General features: G+C 35.0%; 1 protein-coding gene across 6 annotated transcripts in view; it reads left to right on the forward strand.

Annotated features, from left to right (window-relative positions):
* CNTN5 (contactin 5) overlaps positions 1-24,685 on the forward strand; it is a 605,427-nt gene that overhangs the window by 375,566 nt on the left and 205,176 nt on the right. For all 6 annotated transcript variants that reach the window (XM_063394532.1, XM_063394528.1, XM_063394530.1 and 3 more), the window contains 2 exons: positions 6,464-6,587; positions 11,710-11,885. In XM_063394532.1, coding sequence (XP_063250602.1) covers positions 6,464-6,587; positions 11,710-11,885 — 300 coding nt within the window. The remainder of the gene's footprint in view (positions 1-6,463; positions 6,588-11,709; positions 11,886-24,685) is intronic.

Below are 24,685 nucleotides of genomic sequence, written 5' to 3' on the forward strand. Positions count from 1 at the left end.
CAGCTGTGGCTTCCTGAATGAGGAAATGCTACAGCATCCTGTGGTAATGAGACACCTCTGCTTCAAGTGAGGGGACATTTTTAGGAGGAGAGAAAACATCTTTTATATTATTATAATGGAGAATTTGCATAATTCAAATTACTAATATATGCCATAAATTCAGGAGCAAAGTTTGCCATAAAAAACATCCAAAAATACTTTTATTAGCTGCTGAATTATACCAGTTCTCAAGTGACTTCTCAAATGATTTCCCAGCAGACATGCTCAAACACCTGACATGGCTTGTAATAAAGGTCCTTTTATACTGACTCATGCTATTTCATTTGCACTTTCAATTCAACATGTGTTTCCTGATATCTTAAATTAAAAGAACAGTGCTCTACTTCACTGCTGACTTTAAACTATTTGGAATTATTTAGCATAAACATGCAGCTAAGGCAATGTGGTCCTTCTCTTCAAACTATGTATCAATGTGTAAAGTCATGACTAAAAAATGTGAATAGAAAGTATGAATTATTCATTAAATACTCTTGAAGAATCATAAAACTGCAAACTCTTATATTTTCTTGCTGTTCCAAAAACTTTTGGAATTGCTGCAGTAAAGATAATTGAACTTAACCTTGAATAATGACTTTCTTTGTCTTTCCATCTTTGGTTTGACACATTTTACAAGAAAATGAAGAACACAGTCTTTGTCACAACTGAAAAAGTTTAAATCAATTAACCCCAAGATATGCAAGATCCCAATCTAATTTTTGTAAAATGAGAATTCCTGTTTCCCCGTCATCTGCTAGTTTTAGAACTTACTAGTCTGAATTATAGACACAAACTATTAATTCTTTTTCTATTGCTAAAAATGTTTGACAATATTGATTCATATGGCATCCAGTTAAGATATTATAAGCTAAATTTAGAACAGATTTATTTGTTTCAGAACATAGAACAGAGAAAGCTTTTTCAAGCAACAGTAAAATCATGTATCATCTTGCTTAAGAAGCAAATAAACATTTCAGAAAAGATAAATCTGAAAATATGAGAAAATAATTTAATCTTCTTTGCATTGTAAACTTAATAATGCGTGTATGGTACAGTGTTCCACCATGCAGCACTCTAGAATCAATGTGTATATACCTTGAGGCATATACAGGGTATCAGCCTCAGCTTACCTCAAAAGGAGTCTCAAAGTTTCTCAGCTTTTAAGTTGACTGAAACACTGTTTAAAAATTAAAACTATTTCTAGAAATGCATATGTTGCAATATACATGTGTGTACATGTATATATATGTATATGTCTCTGCTTCTATATATGCAAAACAATTATTGTAAATTTCAACCACCTTTGTTAATTTTAAAATATGTTACTCAGAGATTTAATCATTGGAACATACGATGGATTTTTGGGCTTCTTTTTTTATTATATTAAAGGAAATTTTGAAAATATGTAATATTTTGACATATTATGATGATATTAAAGTGAATAATAATTTTATTTCTTAGGTGTAAAGGTGAAAGGTGATAGGACCTACTTGTAAAATAAATATTTGTACTGAAATGAATACATTTTTTTCAGTGTTTAAACAAAAACCAAAATTGCTTCTAGCTTTTTATCTGGGAAAAGCAATAGGTTTCCATTTAAATGTGTGAATATACATCTGAAATATTTCTGAATATACTGAACAGGTTAAACTGCCTGGTTCCATGATAACAAAGGTAATCAGATGATCTTTTAGAGTCATCACTTGAAGTTCATACAACAACCATAAGTTGTAAACCAAGAAAGGAAAGAGAGAAATTCAAAATCAAGGCTGATAGTGAGTAGCATCTAGTGATGCTAGTGATCAAGCATGATAGTGAGTAGTGTGATCCACCTATACCAAAAAATCTTTCAATTTGTAGGAGCAATCTGAAATGAAACAGCTTTTGTTAATTTTAATTACTTCTTCTTATATGCAGATTTCAGCAACATATATAGCCTTATCAACAACAACTTCTTCAACCTTTTATTGTGTCCTGAGCCCATTAATTCCTGGGTCCTTGGGATGTAGTTTGGTCTGCGTTGTGTCAACTCCTGCAGGGACTGTTCTGGATAGGGCCTGCATGCAGGGTACAATCATCTGTATTTTAGGATGGCAGGTCTGTTAGTGATCCCTCATTTTAGGCGTCCTTAGAAGTTCTATCACATTGCATTCCTTGTGTAGTTTTCTTCAGAAAATTCTTCCATCTCTACATGGGTTCAAGAAGTCTTTGAAACATGGGGATGGAAAACAGAGCAATAGGAAAACGTTCTTCCTGGTCCTGTAAAAAGTGCTTCTAAAGGGACGTGAGCAAAGGGGAGAAGACCTGAAGGAACACTTCCTTCCCCCATATACAAAGGCTGCCTGAGCATAGCTCCTCACATAACATGTCTGCTGTTTCTTCCCATCAGTAGCTCAGACTGAGAAGATGACTCCATGCGTGATTAGGCCAGTCATTTATCTTGGAGGATACTTATTTAGGAAAGCATTTATAATACCCTCGTTTCTTTTCCTCTTTAAAAGTACAGCACTTAGAATTATCAGACACTGAAAGTAATAGTGCCAGTGCCGCTCCAATGCAGGGGTTTGAACAGGGTTATATTTCTTTCCTGCCCACCTCTATGTTCTGAAGGTTCCAGGAATTAGTCCATTTTCTCAGTGTATTAACTGACCTGGAATTTTATCAACAATGGTGGCAAGAAAGCTACTGCGGAGGAATTACATTATTTCACTTGCTACAGGATTTAAAGTACAGGAAACTTTATTCTCATCTGAAATTGTTGTTATGATATCTGCATTGCTCAGCAAGAAGAACTAAAGAACATCTGCTTTTTTTTTTCTTCATCAGTAACTGAGAGAGAATGAAAATATGAAAGAATATCTGTAGAGAAGAGAAAGAAACCACACTGGCTACTGTCTGAGTTGCAGGATACTGATTCCAGTTTATGTTCCCATGAGGATTTAAATACTTGATACTAAGAAGTCACATTTTCCAGAAATTTTTAAGTGCAGAAGTCCTGTAAGGAGAACACTGGAACACTGGCTCTCAAAGAATATTGAAGCACTGCTCTGAAGAATATGCAAGAATTTAAAAGACGGATTTTTCTTATCTTTTGAATGTTTTCCATATGTTCTGGATGATACCAATTTAAATACCAGTTTAATATACTGGTATGATATAATATTTTGTATACTTATTTAATTTAATATACTAAATTAATATACTAAATTAATATACTAAATTAATAAAATATCAAATTAATAATTTATATACTGGTATAATATAATAAAATTATACCAGTTTATAAAATATACCAGTAAATCCTAATGAGAACACTTTAATGCTTTTAGTTGCCTAGGTTGAAAATGGCAACTTAAAACTTGTAAGGTGACCAAAAACTACTAGTTTACACTAGTGGTACTAGTTTACACTGCTAGTAGCAGTGCATACCTGCATTCCCAAGACTCTTTGCTAAATCGCTGTTCTTAAAGCAACAAGTTTTATGTATCTTATTTGGCAAAACCCTCCACTAGGAACAGGAATATTTCCCTTGAGAAATTATAATAGTAAATTGAAATTCATGCATTCTAACATGTATGTTGAATATTCATTTAATTTTATGTTCTTGATAAGTTAAAATGAAAAAAATAAGGTGTGGAGCTCAAATCCTGTCATGCACACTCAGAAAGGACTATCTTGTTTAAGAGCATGGGTCACAGTTAGCTAAAACATGGGTGCAAAGAAACCTGATGCTTTTGGATCCCTGAAGGCATCAAAAATAAACATTAGTATAAAAGAGTGTGTGTGTGTGTGTGTGTGTGTGTGTGTGTGTGTGTGTGTATGTAAATATATAGCTTATATATACATCCATACAAAGTTATATAGAGAAATATAATAAGAAAATGAGGGCAATAAGGATAAGGCCAGGGATATTTCCCCAAAATGACCACTCAAAGCAGAAGACCCAGTCAATGGTTCATTAATCAGATAGTTTTACTTCAAGGTCACACAGAGGGGTTGGGTTGCTCCCCTCTCTGTGGCTTGAGGGGAGCCTGCAGCTTTCCATGGGACCATGGGGCTGCAGACTAGGGCTGGAGGTGCCTCCTTGTCCTAAGGTTGATGTCTGAGTCAAAAGCTGCAGAAATCTCTATCTGAGTGGCTTAGGGAGAGGGTGAGAGTGTACCATGGTCAGGTCCTGCACCTAGCCTTGCATCTTTTTCTTTCTTTCCAGCAGCCCTAGACTGTGATATTGTATTTTATCTACAGTCCCTCCTACGGAGAAGATAAAATCATTAATCTTCATTAATATACACCCTATCCATATGCCTGCTAATCTGCATGAAGTAACACTTAAATCTAAAGCCATGATTTAGATTTGTTATCCTTAATTAATTCTTGGTTTTGCTAAACTCTAGCTCAATGTCAGTTCTGTTTATTTACACCTACATTCATTAGAGGGTTTTTTTGTGCAGTGCAAGAAGCAGGTAACCAAATTATATGAAACAACCCACACACTGTATTTGTATCAACATTTTCCTTTCTTAAAATAAGTTTTGCCAGCTGAGTCCATTTCCGCTGTGGCATTTGAAGATGCACTTCTCAAAAATTATTACTGGAGTTATTTTAACTTCAATAATATCAGTACATATCAGAAATAACATATTGTGGTTGTTTTGTTTGTATTTTTCTTTTTTAGCAATGCTGATACTTGTTCCAGAACACACAATTCTGCCAATAAACTCAAGCAAAGCAATGTACCTACACAGTAATATAAATATGCAAAACAGCAATCCACTCTCCTTTACACAGTCCTACAAGCGGGGCTAATAAACTGGAAAATGATGGGAAAGAGAAACTACTAATTGCTGCTGCTCTTATTTGCTGACTTTACAAACTGACATGATAATTATTTGAATCTATTCCAGTAGAAGCATACACACCTGAAAATATAGGTATTTTCAAAATCTGCATTTAAATAGTAGCGTAAAAAGACAAAACTGGAGTGTATAATAAATGTATAGTCAGTAAAAAAAAAAGGTTGAAAAGCCTAATGGGGTCTTGTATTTTTACAGATATGATAAGAGAATTGAGAAACCACAAATATAAGAATTTAAAGATATGAAAATTTGCATCTCAAAACTAGCATGCTATGACATTTCTCATCCTTTTCCAGACTCCAAAAAAAGTCTTTCTTTCTTGTACCAAGACTTGTAGCCCCATGTACCTTTTCCTGTGTACCCAGATCTTCTGAGACTGTTAGCCTTAGATAATATGAAAAAAGTTATTATTAGTATGATAAAGTATAAAAATAGCATTATAAAGATTGCAATTCCCAAAACTGTGAAACCATACCATGTGGTGGAAGTTGTGTGGAGCTGGCAAAATAATGTCGCAAATAATTTTCAAGTCAGTGACCAAACCCCAAATCTTCAGGTGTACCTTTTTTACTTCAAGCTGTTGTCAGTGGGACAAATACAGCAAGATGATGTAAACTGCTGAGTGTGTTGTGCTGTCCTCAGTAAGAACTGGAGGATGTCTATCACATGAACATATGAAACCCTAAAACTAACAGAGAAAACCCTGCTCCCATATGTTTCGTGCAAGAAGAAGGGCAATGCCACTATCTCCACACAAATAATCGGGCTAGTTCTTTGAAGATGAAGAGCACTGTGCATTTAAATCATCCAAGAGTCTGGAGTAAGTCTAAAATTATTAAAATTCCACAGGCTTGTGGTGCACAGTGATAATTTTAGTTATTCAGACCAACGTGATCAGGCATACTTTGCTTGTGACCTTTTACTTTCCTGAAGGCTTCCTCTTCTCACTTCATAATATGAATGAACTGGAGTCACAGACATGTTCTATGGGTCTATCCAGCTTTACTAGTTCAGAAATGTAAATTCTTACCAAGATACAGGTACATGCCAAAATTAGAGAAGACAGTGGAGGAAAATGAAATGTCAGATTTGGCTATATATTATTTATTAACAGACACCATTTGCTGCCATTAATTTTCCAAGTAATTTTTCTTAGCAACTCTTTGTCATAAAGGGGAAAAATGTGTGTTACTTTTCTGTGACATAAGTTCTGCAAGCAGAAGGAAAAAATTTGTTTACCTTCCTCTCTATAAGCAGAGTTAATTCCTCTTAAGTCTCTCGAGCGTCTCACTACACTGCAGGCCAAAATATGTCTGATGAGAAAGCCATTCTTAGTCATATTAAACACTTAAATCATACTGTGTTTTATTCTTCACTTAGTAATATTTCTTATATTCCTTCTTTATCTTTTTTTTCCCTTTTAATAATTGTTTTTAATGCAGCTTTTGAAGTAATGGAACATGAAACTTCAGAAGGCAGATATAATTTTGCATACTTTAATCTCACATTATAAAATCTATAACAGATTTGCATTTTTTCAGCTTTCTTAAACTAGCACTTTTTTTCCACAGAAAGTGTTGATTATGGGCCAGTGTTTGTACAAGAGCCAGATGATATGATTTTTCCAACTGATTCTGAGGAAAAGAAAGTGTCTCTGAATTGTCAAGCACGTGGAAATCCTACTCCCACATACAGGTACCTGTTTTAGAATTTTGTTTTTTTAGCTTTCAGAATATTAGCCACTGCAGTCCTACTCTGAGAATCAATGTATTTTGGTGAGAAACAATGGAAACAGCTCTCTGACACTAATGGTTTTCCTGATCGAATGCTTTTTGTAATTCTGGATATGCAAGAAGCAGAAGTGGCAATGATTAAAGACAAAGCAATATTTTAAGTTTCAAATTATGTACTCTCTGCATCATTTCTATCCATTTGGAGAGACTCCTTCTGTCCAGTTTGTTGAATTGTTTCTGTGACAACAGAAAACCTACAAATATTAAATTCTTTGGGGTTCATTTCTCAACACCTATAAGGCTACAAAATACTATCCCAATATATAGGGAAGGCAGCAGAGTATATGTACATTCAATGGCGTGACTTTGCGCTACAAGATACCATGGCTGAGTCAAGTCCGGTGTTTTTTCACTCACAAGTCTACCATTTTATTCCTCTGCAGCCATCACCTGCTGCTTATTTTTCCATACAGACTTGTATGCCACAGCTATCCATTATTCAGGTCTGTGATGACACACCTGAGAGCCTCAGAGTGCAGTGTATTGATGGTGCTCACTTACAGGTGGTAACAGTATGTTGCAGTCACATTACCCATTTGCTATATCTGTCTCTGCTCATATTTTATGCAAATTACAAGTGATGTAAGAGCAATGGAGGAACATATGGTTGGTTATTTTTTCCACATACCCTTCATCTTTTCTCACAGAGTCATTCTTCAAATACAAAGGGAACACAAGGACTCTTATTGTGTTTTGTCATAGGTGGCAATCATCAATTCTGCATTTTGTCTTTTGCCTTTTACCTTTATTTCACTTGTGAATTCTTCAGAATTCTGATTGAAAATTCCTTAGAGCTATTTGAATCAGAACTCTTGCACTTCTATAACTTGAAGAAATCCGGAAGCAGTACCATCATCCTTAGACATCCCTACCACAACAGCACTCAGTTTGCCTCCTTGCAACACATGGACTCATCAAATGGATCTGGTGCATGACACAACCCCCCCACAAACCAACCCCCCCCCCCCCCCCAACCAGTACAGGAGTGACTAAAACATGGATTAAGAATGAATATCCAGAAATTCTCCAAACTAGAATAGCATGAATTCCTCACTATTTGATATACAAGTTATGTTGCATTCTTCTTTACTGATATTCCTTGTGTAATTTCTGTTACCTACTGGTGGTTTTTTGATTTTAAAAAAATGTATTAATTCCACACATTGCAACAATGCTGTTGGTCCATTAAATATAGCCTGTGACAATGGGGAAAACACACAAACTCACCTCAGAGGAGGAGAGTCCTATATTCAGGTCTCCCAGACAACCTCCTTATTCTTGTAGTAATTGTATCTGTGGAGAACTTATTCCATCTTCTTTCTTTCTTCATCTAACCCTTTTTTGCATTTTCCCAGTGGAATGTAATCAGCAAATACAGACTTTCAATATATTTTAGAGAGGTTACAAATAACATAGGGACTCTTTCTTCACAAAGAGCCACATAGAGAAAACAAGAGGCAAGAAGGTTTCATACTCCTCAATAATCACTGAAGGTTTTCAAGACACAGATGAACAAAATGCTTGATTATCTCATCTAGGCTCCATTTTCCACATAACACTGGAGCCCTTTTAACATCCCTTCCAACCTGGGCTGCTTTTATGGTTTCTTGATATTCATGTCTTCAGTTCTCCAGAGATTAATTGGTGTCAGCAGCCTCATACACAAACTTTCCTGACTGTTGCTCATGGAAGGAGAGATTTAACCTAAAAGGCCTAATTCAAACAGCAAATTTTAAGTTCTCCTTCTATTGCTGCCACTTGTCTGCACAGCATTTGAATGCACACTATCATTCAAGGGAGGAAAACGAGGAAAAAACTACTCTCTGAGGAAGATACTATACTTCAGAACAAATGTAGAGGGACTTAAGCCTCAAAAGATATACCAAGTTTTGAGTATGTCACTGTCCAACCACAGTACCAAAGACTCTGCCAGCTGTACTGGGCCTTTATTTACATGTGCTCTGTGCTGCTAAGAATTATTTTTGGCCAAAACCAAAGCACAGAACGTATTTCTTAAAATTTATATTAAAAGAACATTGAAAGCAGTCAAAAGTTTCAGTGTGAAGTTATCTCTGCCTTTTTAAAATTCATTTCTTTAGTCCGCGTAATTTGTGACACAGTGTTCATAACCTGTTTTCAAATTCTTTTTTGTTCTTGGACATGACTGTGTTTTAATGGAATGGAGAATGTGCACATCATTTCAGTTGTTCTTCCTTTCACAGAGCTTTGTTTCCCCTTGTCCAAACCCTACCCTGAAATAAACATTTTAAATTTCTTGACTTTCAGACATTAAGGTATTTTGATGCATACTTTTAGGGAATAACTCCCTGAGATCATCTGATTCTGTTTGGTTAGCATTTCTGCAAATCCTACTTTGGCATCACGAGTCAGGACCAGTACAATGAAGAAGATAACAGAGATCCCTTTGATGAGGAATACAGACATTCACAAACCTCCTGTGGTATCTCACAGGTCAGCAGTGTTACTGAGCTACAAGCAGGTATTGAATTCTCTGAGATGCCACTTAACTACATGGCTTTCACTGATTGCAAAACACTGCATGTACTGTTTTACTTAAGACACACATTAGCAAGGTAGTAATTTTTTTTTTCTTAGTATCATTTCCTGTTAGAAAAGGCAATTGAAAAAGTTTTCTAAAATATATTTTTTGCCCACTTAAGATGGATTATAGCATTTTTTGAAATGTTATCTGTCACTTTTCTTCAAGAAAAAAAATCCATCTGAGTTTTCATAACAATCTATGGCCTTGGAAGTGTTTTATTTTAGGTTATGTCCTTCCAGATCAGTCAGGGTACCAAGAAAAAAAGTCACCCAATTCAGTGTTTCTATTTCTATAATGTGCACAGATTACATGAGGGGAATACAATCCCTCAGGGTGGACCCCAAGAAATAGAGGCGTGCAGTTATCGAGAGCCAAAGTTTTGAGGTAGAATTCAAAGAACATATTTCTTCATTGAACTTAACTGAAAATGAAACTAAAGGAAAAAAGCTAATTTAACTGAATTTTGTGGTGGTTCCAATTTGGAAATGCCAAAACATGCATTTTTTGCTTTTTCCCTATCTAAATTTCCATTCAAGATCAATTACTTTTGCAGTTTTTATTTCATATATATAGACAAGGATATATGCATGATAAGTTAACTTTTGTTATGAATTTATTCAAGATATTATATATATAATTAATCAATTTTTCAAATTAAAAATTCCTTTTCCTTTTTACCTCTTCTATGTATGAGTCTATTTTAAAATATAGCTAATCCTACCAAACTTCCCCTGTTATCATTTAAAACATAAATAAATTGTCAATGCTGTTTCATTTCTTACATTCAATGAAGCAGAGGTGCTCTGTAATCAAAAGTCCAATTGTGAAATAGTAGATTCACAGTTCATCCAAATTCTGACAATTCTGACCTTTGCCTTAAGAAATATTCATCACTACTCCAGCCGAATTCTGCTCTCTGTACCCCATTCACCATGAATGTTAACAGGATAGGGTGAATTGATAATTATTTTGCTTTGTTAAAGTAGTCTCTGGAGTCTAAATGTTGCCAAGTTCTTCCAGTCTTTGCCGATTTCTGGCAAAGCTTGCAAGTTCCTGGAAATTTCCCAAGCCAAATTTGAAGTTGCAGAATGACAGCGAAAGAGTAATGAAGGCAATATCTGGGCATTATAATAATTGTACCCTATCTGTTTACACTGCTTATCTTTCCTTTGTACTCTTCTAACAATTTCATGTAATTACACTTTGACAAAAAAGCAAATCTAAAAGTCTTTGCATGGGGATGTTGTTCTTTAATTCAGAAACTGCAAACACATACACACACATATAAAAGGCTATTCCAGACTGCTAAAGTCTATTAATCTACCAGACAAAGTATTTTCTTCTTCAGCCAGTGAACTATTACAGGGTTTGTTGCTTCAGTCTTTTGAGATGAATGAGAGGCTGAGGCTTTTTGGCAAACAATAGCTGGGACAGGCGGGAAACCCATAAAACCGCTTGCACAACTGAAAAATTAGGAGATTCTTAGGTTACTTCTGAAACCTCATAAAAATAAATGTTTATTCAGGAATTTTTCAAAAGTTTGCCCCAGTTGGGATACTTTTTATGTTTCCTACAGCCTAGTTTTTCCCATCTTATCTTTACTCCCATCCTTGATTTTACTGCTGAGGCTTCTTATTTCACTATTTCACTCACAAACACCTCCCTATCTTAGCATTACCTGTTCAGGCTGTTTATTTGATCTTAGTTTCCGTGTACCTAGTAGCTGCCAGGAACTGCCATTGGCCACCCAGCAGTTAATTCCAGTCTCCTGTTCCAGTCTTTGAACTGTGTGTGTACTGATTCAGCTGATATTATTTTGCCTTTGTTGGTTTCCAATATCCTATATTGCATAACAGCCTGTGTACATCAATCTACATCCCTGCTCTTCACAGGTCCTGCTCTTCTTTCTTCTGTATTTAAATGAGGTGTCTCTGTTTCTTGGGCTGAGAAGATCAAACGCTGAAAGAATGGGAAAAAAAATTTCCTTGTTTGCATGCAGTGCAGACTCAGCTCTGCTACCTGTAAGCTTAGTTGAGCCTAAGGCTTGAATGATGGAATACGAATTAAAACTTTGATTATCATAAGCACAGTAAAATTTCTATTTTTGACATAAAGGATGCAGGATGCATCTGCTATGCAGTTTTCAAGTAGTAAGCCTTTGTGAACATTAGGTTTTTGGGGGGGAGAAAAGCAGAAAGAAAGAAGAGATCATTATTTCCATTCAGCATAGACAAAAGAAGGAATATCCTTTTTCTTCAGAGGTTGAAGAATGGGTCTTACTTGTGTTTTATGCTTTGAAGTTTTGCCAGAGTAATGGGTTCTTGCACAGGATATCTTTGAATACTTGTCCTTGTTGTTAAAACTGGAGCTATCAGACTCTGTGTCCTAAGCTTGATACCTTCACTTGGCTATTAAATGGTCAAGTAGTTTCAGTTGTTGTTTTGGTTTTTTTCCCCCTAAGATGGCTTCGAAATGGAACTGAAATCGACATTGAAAGTGATTATCGCTTCAGTTTAATAGAAGGAAGTTTGATCATCAGCAACCCCAGTGAAATGAAAGACTCTGGACAGTATCAATGTTTAACTACAAACGTTTTTGGCAGTATTTTAAGCAGAGAGGCTGTTCTTCAGTTTGCATGTGAGTAATAATTTCTTTTTAAATATTGATAAATCAAAGCTTTACATTGCTTGATAAGACACTAAATTGTAATTTGGATACTTTATACAAGTGACACTGACATTGCTGGGCTAGAATCTCAAAATCAGAAATAAAATACTTAGTGGAAGAGAGTTATTTTCTGTGGACTTAGTACTTTTAAGAACAGAACCATCAGGGAAAACAACTCTAGTGCATGATCCCAAATGCTGTTCTTTAATGGCATACTTGAATACTCCACAGTGATGTATTTCACTCAATGCTAGTTTCCTGAAACAGCTATCATTTTGCCACACTCTCTGAGCAGGAAAGAAAGAACTGTAAACTTAGGAAGAGAATGAGATAAAGTGCCTATATATCTTTTGGATAGTCTGCACCTCTAACTGTTCTTTTTTTTTATGTAGATATGTGTATAAATATATGTGGTTTATGTCTTTGTTTTTTGCATACTTATCCAATGTACTTTCATACATTGTAAAACTGAAGGGGTTTTTATAGTTGTTAATGGAAACCAAAAATGTCTTAGCTTTTGAAGTCATTCACTACAACATACTTTCCAGAAGCTATCAATAGTTCATGATCCCAAGTAAATGCTATGGTCTATCAATAGCATGGTCTGTTTCAAACATACGAAGCAGGAAAAACAGGGCCAGGATTTCTCTTCAACCCTAATTTACCTTCAGCACTTTACAGGAAGGCATCCAACATAATTTTATTAGTTTATCTAGATGAATCTTACCATGAGGGGTTTTTAAGAGGAGTGCAAAAAGAACTCCATCCTAGTTTCTCAGATCCCACCAAAAATGAGACATTACCATGAAACATGAGGCAGATCTTCATATAGCCACAGCTGGAACAATGGGTTTAAGGAGGAGTTGCCATCTGCATTTCTACTAACACATCTGGTGTTGTCAAGAACTCAGCAGATCTAGTGTGAGGTCTGATCCTCCCTTAATCCATCCCTTCCTGGTTGAGTCAGACCTCAGATTGCTTAGGTCTTATCTGCTGCATATTCCATCAAGGTGTTTGTTAGGAGATCATAGCACTATGCACCAACTTCTGAGCTTAGGAGAATAATGACATTGTCAAAGTTTGTTTATGCCAGGGCAGCATGTTTAAAACTCAAGGTATTACTGGACTTCAGTCTTAAATGTAGCTTCTGAGAAAATTCTGCTGCATTTTATCTTTTAGGCAAGAAAACTATTCTATTACAAATCTCTTGGTTATAGAACCCAATCACTGGTAAAAATACATGGTTCTGGGTGTCTGAATCTCATATTTCTGTTCCCATCTCTAAGAGGTGGCAATTTAACCTCCAATTGAAAAAAAAAATACAGGGAAAGTGAGAGCTGGAGCTCAAACAACAGAAGACCTATAAATTTCAATAACTACATCCACAGTTCATTTCATTCAGGCCTCCATGTACTTATAATATTATCTCCTCCAATAAAACAAATGTAGATAAAGTAAAGAAAAAAAATGAGATATTTGTTTTAGTGGTTTTATTTTCATTGGATTTTTAACTTTGTATTATCTTACACACCTACTTTTGCAGGGATTAAAATTATTACACTGTAATATCTGGAATGTGATTTCTGTTCATTAAAGTGTTTGGAAAGTGTAATGAAAGTTTCTGAGGAAAGTTTAATGGTGGAATACTACTTGGAAGTGCTGAGGTGTAGCAAATAATGCTGCAGGACTTTCAAGAGAGAAAAGGCTGTTATAAGGACATAAAAATCTTTTTAAAATGATAGAATAATAACTGATTGAAGTTCTTTTAGAAGTCTGTCAGAAACTTGTTCACAAGAGCAATTTCAAGTTCAGTGTGCATTTGTAGCTCAGTTTCTATGTTGCACGACAATCCATCCTCCACTGTTGTTTTAATGCTTCTTAAATGGTTGGTGTTCATGTTGAAATAATATTTGCATTATGCAGCAACTCAGATTTTATTATTATTTAAATTAATTAAAGTTTAATGATGTCATCATACTGTAAACTCGTACTAAAATATCAGAAGCTTGTATCAGTGAAAAGTTGTAAACCAGATCCAAGGGCCACCTCTTCCAGTGCCTCACCACCTTTATAATTAAGTATTTCTTGTTAACAACAGCTGGCCTGCATCTCTCCAGTTGATTTTAGTAAGACAGAAACTAAAGCATTGTAATAGATTTTTAAGGGAAATGTCCTAACCTTAAAGTAATTAAAGTAACTGATGCTCTGCAGTTTTCCTGGGGTCTAGTGTCTTGAAGGGTAGTCTATAATCCCAAGAATAAACCAAGCTATTTCTGACCACGAGATACAGAACTACACATAATGGTGTTCATTTTCCCTTTTGTCACTGAAAACCATGGATGTGGATTCCAAAAGCTTAGAAACTTACCACACTTTTCACAGGGAAAAAAACCCCAAAAATTAAGTTTGTGGATTTGTTTGAATGCATGGGTTGTACCTCTGTGGAAAGTAGTTACATCTTTGTAATTTGAAAGTTGTTCTAATTAGAAACAGAAATGTCATTCAGCTCAAAATGGAACAGGGACCATTAACCAAGGCCTTTGACACTACCTTACAGACAAAGTGTGTACTCTAAGCTGCCTATGCAAAAATATCAGGAAACCCAAAAAAGGAGAGCATGTTTGTCACACTGGCTCTTAGTTCTCTCCCAGTTCCATGGCCAGAAGCCCAGTTGCTATGGTTATTATCATGTAATTCAGCATTGGTGATGCATTGCAAGTATAAATGTTTATGTACGATATCATTTGCATATGTGTGCACAGTTAAAATAGGAAATACTTTGAGATATTTATATCATATCTTTGGATTTGAAAGAGAAAGAGATATAAAGTAAACATTACTCTGTATATGTTTGGAGATACAATACTTGAAATAGCCTACTCTATCACTGGTTATTTTTATGGAGCAAAGTTGGAAGACCAGTTATGTGCAGTTAAAGGTCTACTTGAAGTTTTAAACTACCACAGCAAACACTTATGAAGATTTAAACTCAATAAAAGTTCTCTTTCTTTTCCTTCTTTGCATTTCCTATGATGTCTCATGCCCAAGGTCACGCTGGTTTATGCTATTTTAAGAACGCAAGAAAGAAAACTGATGCATGCTGTAAATGAAATTAGAAGTATATTTAAAAAAAAAATAAAATCAGATGCAAAATTGAAAAATAATATATATATTTCGACTTGACTAAGTATACTTGCCTTAGTACAAAACAACTGCATATTTTTATATGTGGTTCCACAGCTTCTCTTTGGATCAGTGTCCTAATAACTTTGGCTACAACAGCGGATGTATCTTGTACTTACCTTTGCCACATGTACAATCTCTATATTCCATTAGGTCACAAAACAAAATTGCTTCCCTTTATCTGTGGATTATTCAACCTTTCACAGGCCTACTATCTCAGTGATATTTATAGCCTGGGCTAAAAACCTAAAGAACTGGTAGGGGAAAACAACTTCTCACCTGTCATTTATGGAACTTCTCACTGCAATTTTATTAATCCAATTGTCACTAGCTTTTTATATAATTTCCTTTTTTCTTTTACTAAATCTGGATTTTTTTTTCCTTTAATCTAAAGAGAAGGATATTTATTAGATGCAATTTAAATGTCCTTTTCCAATGGATGATCTACAATGATTGACCAGTGATGTACAAAATAAAAGGTCACTCATGATGCAGACATAAAAATTGATAGTTTTCTGAGGAGACAGCTTGCACACTGCCCATTCTATCACAGCCCACTTTTGTCAGCCTTTGAATTTTCACCTACTAAGGAATGAGTTTAATCATCTATGTTTCTTTCTTGCCATCATGCTCCCTGGACACCTTCTTGGGTATATTTCGTAATTTCCTAGCATAAATTTATAAAGTTGATTTGTTTAAACCCTCTAGACTTGAGAAAAGCCTTTTTTTCTCGTGTTCATTTCAGAAGATGCAGAATTCCAAAAGCAACATTTTCTTCCAAATCGTATAAATCTAAACAGTTTTAGGTACTATAAATGAAAGGTGATAACTGAAGTGAGAAAAGAAATCAAAATGCAAGTAGTAATAATTTCACTTTCAAAAGTGCCTCTGATCATCCTGTAATAAACTTTTAAGTTTGTGGCTGCTTTGCTCTGAAAGCATCACATCTGTGTAAAAAAATTTAATATGTCAGTTAATAGCTACACCTACAACAGTTACTTGCACTACAAAATGTTTGGATTGTTTTCTTCATTATCTCAATATGCTCTCTTTAGAAAATATATGTTTAAAAGACACCTGAAAGTCATGTGTAAATGGCAGAAAAAGTAAACTTTGTGTAGAATTGTTTGAATTTTATTCATAATAAATATATTAATTGAAGAGTATCATTCAGTGAATTTGAAATGAATGTGAATTTGTCAAACTCTACCAACAGTTTCAGCTGTTGTTTCCAGCCACAAATAATTTTTCAAACCACTTGCATATATCTACTTTAAAATTAAGCAAATCTAGCCCTTCCTTTTGTTATGAGGATCAGGAAAAAATTAACTGAAAGATATAATTTTTTCATGTAAAAATGTTGAAAAAATTGTTTTCAGTCATATTAGATGTCTGGAAAATGAAATTATTTTAATTTTAGCTGTGATGATACTTATTTTGTTTATAGATATATTCGATCTATACAACTAAGTTCAGTGGTGCAAAATGCTAAGAACTTTGTCTCTAGTCTAAAAAGGCATTTCCTATTAAAGTGTCTGCATAATCCTTTTGAAACTGATGGGGTGATGTACATTCTTAAAATTCGGCACATGCTTAAACTGTTGTTGTTAAACATGAGGCTTCCTGAAGCAAGATTTGAAACAATCTGTATGGACTTGTTGCTGTGTCATCATGACAGACACATAATAGGTCTAATTAAGCCCTCTGTCATTCATTTCTTGATTCTTTCTTCTTAAAGTGAATAAATACCTTGGAATAATAAACTTTATGAATTAAAAATTGCAGAACTCATTACAACTCATTTTAAGCAACATTTCTCAAAGCTCTCATGTCAGAAAAGAGAGATCTTGGTTCTCTATTGTGACTATGGTGAATCTTCAATGAAAATTTACCTTCAACCTTGCTTTACATTGGTGAATCCGAGTCTGAAAGCAAGTATGCAGAAATCAATAGAATAAGCAGGTCACCTAAAACTGTGAAGACAGCACCCATTCTTTCAGAAAAAAATTGAAAAATTAATAAATTTTATCTGTTCAAATTTCCAAACAAATCATTGAGTATTGCCAAAGAGTAAACCCTCTAAAAGTACAGCTGTATTCAGGAGTGGTATCCAGTGAAAGCTTTGGAAAAAAATAAACAACTTGTTTCCTGGAATTCCCCTTTCACAGTATGCCTTTAGAAAGTGCCTTCTGACCCTATCAACAGTGGCTTGTCTCTAATAGTAGGACCAGCTCTGGTAGACTTGCTCTCTGTTTCTGTCCCTTCACTTCTCTTGAAGCTGTCTGAAAATTGCAGTCAATTTCCATTTTTCCATTGCTGCATCAGCATTTAAAGATCAGCTACTTTTCCTCTCCATTAGACTGCTTTAAAGAGCAAAGGAAGCCCAATCCTTTCCTATCTACAAAAGCAGGTGGTTTCTTTCATGAAGACAAGAGGAGAGTGGAGAAATTCTTTCATCTTCTGTCTGGTGTCTCAAAACAGTACCCTGTCAGTTCCAAAAGGGGCTCTTTGTGCTAGTAAAGTAAGCATTCCTTACTTTACACTGAGAGGAAATCATATGTCAAGGTCCACGTCCATAATTCTAAACTATTCCACTTTACAAGACACAGAGTACTTCTAAACTCCCTCTTGAGAATGGCTCCTAGTCAATTCTGCTAACACCCAAAATGTGACAAGAAGTGTCTTGAAGAAGGCTGTGGTCCTACCAAACAATCACAGGTACTGTTCCAACACGCTTACACTATCTGTGATGAAAATCCAGTGCAGGAGATTATTTCTTGATACCTTTCACTGTACTAGACAAAATCTTAGACAAAATACACTATACATAGACAATATCTTTGTCTGAAAGGCAAAGATAGAAGATTTTCCTTGTTCTCCCAAAAGAAGCTGGTTCCTCTTTGTCCTTAAAAACACCTTACTCATTCCTTAACTTCATCCACTTGAATTTTCTGTGGTGAAATCATACATTTCCTCAGCCTGAGAGCGACATTTTGACAACATTGAGAAAAAAAATCAGGAACCTCTTAACGCAGCAAATCTTTTCTTCTTAATTAAAATTAACATTTATTCTTTAGCACAATAGTACTAGAACGAAGGCAGTGTGAAAAGTTGGAATCAGATCCTCAATTAGGTATTATACATCAATGCAGTGCAGGTTTGATACTCATTAGGATAAGTTACTAGCTTTAGAAAGGGGTATCAGTTCTGGATGTACTCCATTGAGCAACATTTATTATATCATTCCATTTGAAATTCGCATAGGCATAACTTCAATCTCATTGATCCTCATATCCATCAAACACCAAGAAAGGTGTGATTATTTCCAAGTATTTAAACGGAAATGAGATTTATTAAGCTTGTCAAGATCATTTATTGCTACATAAGTTTTGATGCCAAAAAAGAATTCCAAAGTTTAAGTTCTGCTTAGTCTTTTATTTTGAAAATGTACTTTACACAATACATTTTATATTTCTTGTTCTTTGGAAGAATTAATAGAAGTCAGTCATGTAGAGAGACACCATTTGAAATGTAATTACAGCAATCATTTAAAGATGCATAGTACATCTACTGACTTCTCATTTTAGCAGTGTGCATTTCTCTGCAGGAGTGGAAGGCTGGTGTTTAGCTTGCCCATAACCTAACTCACCTATCTTCCACAGTCTAATCTATCATGTTAATGAATCATTAGACTTGCCATTTAAATATAGATGACAGTAATTAGTGGTAGCTTTACGAAACAGGAAAAATTTTAAAAGGTTGAAGGAGAATTTTGTGCCAAGACCAGACAATACTTTCTAAATTTCCTTCACAAATTCCAGCTCAGACTGACTTTTGGAAATTACGTTGTCATCTCTCTACTTACACCATTCCAGGTGTGGCATATTGTGGTGAGCACTACTGTAACTTCTTTCAAATGAAAAGTTTTACTCGAAATTTCTTGCACGGTATCTGAGGTGCTACCATGACATTCCTGCCCTCATTTTTCTCCCTCCTTTATCCTGACACGGATGTATTAGTATTATGGCTTTCCTGAGAAACAGATCAGGCGCCTGGTCTCATTGAAAAGTAAAGTGATCTAACTGGTTATTCTCCTGTTTTTAAGTGCAAGGGCACAGGTACTTGTGATAGGACAAAGGAAAGAGCAGCTCAAGCCTGGGAGGGAAGAAGATATAAGTGGACAGGGTATTAAAGCAGATCTAGGAACTGCACTCTTTATAAAAGCAGTGGAGTCTCTTTTGATGATACTTTGGAACTCAATGAGGAAAACCTCTAGGAAAGAGCTGAGTTCTGTCTGTGTTAATAACACTGAAGAAGTGTTACTAGTGTTATAAGTGTTATTATGAATAGAAGCCTACAGTGAATGAAGGAGGTTGATCATCAAAGAAAACATCTGGAAGGTTGTGAAACACATGGGTAAAATGAGAATTAGAAGTCAAATTGAGTTTGCCTGGCAAAGGAAATATAAAACAGATGAGTTTTTTTTTAATTAGATTACTAAAAATGGAAAGAAAATATAGTGGGATAAATTAAAGTTAATCTACATATGATCCCAACTTCAGTGGTCACCTTTGTTTGGTTTTCTATAAGGACAGACCAGCTTATACATCTATTTCCATATGAAACATGAGATACCAGGAACAGAAAATCAGGCATTTACTTTGGGAATGGGAGAAGACAAGAATGTAAATCCAGACTTAAACTAGTTCCAAGATCCATGAGTTCCATTCACAAAATTTAATACCTCAGTGACTAAACTTCATAACAGTGTGCAATTCCAAGGCCAATTTAGTCTTTCTTGATATTTTCACTAGTGATCACAGCACAAATCTTAATTAAATCGCCTAAAGCTGCTAAGATGGGAAGTTTTGTCAACATGGAAGTGGTATTCTCAACTGAATATATTTTATTTATAATGTTTTCATGCAAAATCACAAACATGGTAATATAAATGTTGATTTGTTTATATTTTCTTGTAATTATTTTAAGAATAAAATCAAAACAATTTCCAAAAATAAATGTTCACCAGTGATAATGACAACATCAAAAGCTTTTTCAGATAACCACCATGTGACAATAATGTCAAGTTCTGTAACATGATAGTCTTAAACTCTGTGAGATTGGGTAGTTTTGTTAGGTCTGCTATCTGCATCTAGCAGTTTACATTTTCTTCTGAGGTGGTTTTAAATGTCAGATGTTAGAAGTTGTTTTCATAGGATATGGTGTGTATATATATATATATATATATATATAAAAATCCTTTCTCTAAAATGTACTGTAGCCTGTCTCCATACACAGAGTTAGACAATAAAAATCCCCCAAACAAACCTTTTAATTGGGTTTCAGCCCTATATCTCATCAAGCATGGAAATATGTAAAAATGTCCTCAGGATTCTATAAATATGTAAATGCTGAGCCCACCCACATACCTACCACACTAATTAAAACAAAATATATTAAGTCAGGAATTTATACACTGTGTGTCTAACTACACATTATATCTTACAATAAATTTTGTTAGTTACAAGGTCAAACATCCAAGCTACAGGATGAGAGATTAATCATTTTCTGTGCAGTCTGAATTTTGCGTTAGATGCTGGGGTCCTGAAAAATAGACTTGTCGCACAATCTCTTTTCTCTTTTATTTTTTTCTTTTGTTTCTTTATTTTTCTTTATTGTTCTTTTTTTTTTTCCTTCTTTTTTTACTATTAGACCTACTAGATTCTTTCGGTTTACAGAAGAATTGCTGTGCACTTACTGAACAGTGTTCAGTGTTCTATTTTCTATTGTTCATTGCACAGCCCCCTGCCTTCATTAATTCAGACTATCCAAAACCTACTCTGAAGATTAAATTAATTTCCTCAAAAGCTTTTTATGGTGCTCATCATTGCAGCGTCTAAGTGCTTCATGAACATCAATACATTTATTTTTACAATGTTCCTGTGAACTGAGTAGTTATTACTATCTCCTTTTTATAAATGGAAAACTAAGACATGAGAGATTGATGTAAAATATCCAGTAATGTGGGGAACTCTACATGAGCTCAAAGGGAGCTGCTTTTCCCGAGTGCTTAGCAGAAACAGAACTGATCACTCTCCTCTTCATCACACTGACCAATCTTTTCCTCAGCCTTTGTATCAGTCATATCTGAACCCTGCATCTGGTTTCTGATCTCTCTCCTACTATCGATAAGGCTACTGATCACATTTCCAGTACCCTTACTTGCTGAAAGCATCTGTTTGGTCAAAAAGGATAGCAGCATCTTTCTACCTCCATTTTAGTCTCCATGTACTCATTTTGCTTAATTGTCTGCAGTTCCTCTGTCTCACATTTCCCACTTCCAAGCTCCTCAGCTCTCTTTCCTTCCTTGTCCTTGTTCAGTACCTTCTGTAGCATGCTTTTCTTTCCATAATCTCCTGCATCCTACAGAGACTGAATGGACACTTTGTTGTTTTCTAACTAGAACTGAGAGTAACTAAAACAGAATCTTCCAATGGAAAGATTTTGTCTTCTTAATCACAGTAGCTGCTATCTGTGGTGCTTATAATAATGGATGAATTTCCTGACAGCACAAATATTCATTGGCAGAACAGACTTCTTGATTTTTTTTTTTTCATGTATCTTCAAGCTAAATAACCTAAATTCCCATTGCATTAGCTCTCATGAGCAAAGTGGGCCAAATATTTGAATGGTAAACTTACAGTACATTCAGTAAGGACTTCTACTGATAATTCAATGTTTTCTCTTCTAAATTATTAAATTATTACTACAGACAGCACTATAATGCAACAGGTGCCCCTTGGATAAATTTCTTCCTGGAATGAAACTTTTACTTGAATTTTTTTTTTTTTTCTATGAGATTTTAAACATCTTCACTAATTAACATAGATTAACTCTGTGTTTTGGTTAGTTAATGACTGCAACACTTTCACATTTTAAGTTAGCTTTTTTTCAGCCATATCTTCTAGAATTCAGCTGTCTTTTTTTCCTGTCTTTGCCTACTGCATTCCTTTATGGCTCACAAATGAAAGACTATTCCTCTGTTGAAATTAAAGTGAGAGAAATAGAGAAAATCTTAGCATATAATCATCACTAGCTATGATGTTCCACGTATGTGAAAGAGAACTCTTTTAAAATTTTTCTTTGTTTCAGAGCTGGTTATATAAGGTCTGGTAACATCTAGTACTCTGATATTGGAAAGTGGAACCTCCATTAATTTTTAATTAAGTCTTAAAACTGCGATTACCTCATGAAAATCAGATCTGCTAAAAAAGGTGAAATTATCATGGATAAAATATGTCAGTGAATGTAAAAGTTGTAAACGTTGAACAGACATATTCGTAAGAAAATCAAAGCTAGTAGAATATAAAAAAAAAAGACTTTTCAATTCAAGATTGCCTCGTGGCAATCTCAACAGAAAAGCCAATCCTTTAAGTACTTTATCCTGCCAAACACAGTTGCCAGCAGTTCACTCAAAGTCCCTGGGATAGCATTCAGGATAAAGATCTTTGCTGTATATTTTGGTCAAAGTTCTCTAAAATATGGAGAGTTTTGTACTATGTGAACAAAGGATGTTTAAATACTGGGATACTAGATCCACAGGAGATTTAAACACTTCTTTTTTTCTTAGTTTAATATTGACTTTTTTTTTTTTAATTTCTTTCATGGTCAAATTTCAAAGCAATATATTTTGGAGTCAATGAAATATGTTTTTTAGTAAAATAAAATTAGTTTTTATAAGTTGGTTAAGAATATCCTATTATAGTGAAATAAAATAGTTTTTAGAGCAGTTTGAGTACTTCAAATTTGACTTTGTACCAAGTTACCCTACACATATAAGAACTTCTTATCTAAATGTAATGTGTATGTAGACACTGCAAAACCTGACCCAGTACTGTCAAAACTAAAAGCCTAAATAATTATTTTTATGTATAAGAATGGTAAAAAAAATACTGAGACAGAAATGGCATTATAATGATCTTAATATTTTTTTCTGAAAACTGTGACACTAAGCCTCTAAAATTCTGTTCTAGTTATTCATTTGTTAGAGTGGAGTTGTGAGAAAATAATCTAATAAGGAAGGAAAGGTTGTATATGAAGTCATAATTAAACTGACACTGTTCATCTTAAGCTCTCTCCCTCTCTTCCACCCAGCTCTTCCATACAGCTTGTCCTTAAATAGATCCACAGCCTACAAACCATCCCTGGTCACTGCACCTTCCTGATGGCAAAGGTGTGCACATTCTGCCTTATCACACAGACCTAAGTGAAACCTGCAGCCCAGAAGTTTACCTTTATTTCCTGTAATTTTGTACACACTCCTAAACATGTGACCATAATACATATCCATACTTTTCCCTGGGGTAAAGATTTACATTAAAAAGTGTAGAATAAAAGATACTAGAAACAGAAGAGAAAAAGAAAAACTGTCCAAATGCAAACCCTGTGGATTCTCTGACTGTTTTAAATGAACTTCATATCAGACCAAAAACATGAAAAGAAACATGCCTTACAAAGACCATTTAAGAAAGACAGTAAAATACCATATACAATTATTCCCATATTATTTGAGACCAAATTAAACAGAATATTTTTAGAAGACCTAGATCTAAAATATGTATACATTTGTTGAAACTTGAAGAAAAAGGAATGAAATTCAAATGTTTACTTTCACAGCATTACAGATACCTTATTAAATTTAAATAAAATGTTTTCTGAGATAAATTTAAATAAATCATGGGAGTTGGACTCTAGGATACTTATGGTTATGTTCTGACTTGAAATACTCTATGATTAACTGAATAGAGGTAAAAAACACTGAATTGAGTTAATGGGCATTTTGAAAATGGAGTATTTTAAGGACTTGTTACAGTCACATCGCAGAGACATAGACAGAGACAATGGTTGGGTTGGAAGGGACCTTAGACATCACCTAATGTTCCCCTGCCATTGTAAGGGGGGAGGGGGGCATCACACTGGACAGGGTTGCTCAAACGTCTGTCTGACCTGATCTTGAGTGCCTCCAGGCATGAGGCATCCAGAGCATCTCTGGGCAATCTGTTACAGTGCCTTAACACCCTCACAGTAAATAATTTTTTCCTAATATCTGATCTAAACCTTCTCCCTTTCATAGTTTAAAGCCCCTGGTTCTATCTCCAGCCTTTCTGATAATGAGTCTTGTCCCATCTTTCTTGTAGGCCTCTTGTCATTCATTTTCAAAACAGTCTTATATTATCTTCTAAAGTAACATATCATGGGATTACAGAATCACAGAATCACAGAATAAGCTGAGTTAGAAGGGACCCTGAACGATCATCAAGTCCAACTCCTGCCTCTGCACAGCACCATCCCCAAGAGTCACACCATGTGCCCAAGAGCATTGTCCAAGTATTTTGTGAGCTCTGCCAGGCTGGTGCTGTGACCACTTCCCTGGGGAGCCTGTTCCAGTGCCCAAACCCCCTCTGGGTGAAGAACCTTTTCCTAACACCCAACCTAAACCTCCCCTGACAGAGCTTCAGGCCATTCCCTCGAGTCCTGTCCCTGGTCACCAGAGAGAAGAGATCAGTGCCTGCCCCTTCTCTTTTCCC

This window comes from Prinia subflava, chromosome 3 (assembly GCF_021018805.1).
Source record: "Prinia subflava isolate CZ2003 ecotype Zambia chromosome 3, Cam_Psub_1.2, whole genome shotgun sequence".
Taxonomy (NCBI): domain Eukaryota; kingdom Metazoa; phylum Chordata; class Aves; order Passeriformes; family Cisticolidae; genus Prinia; species Prinia subflava.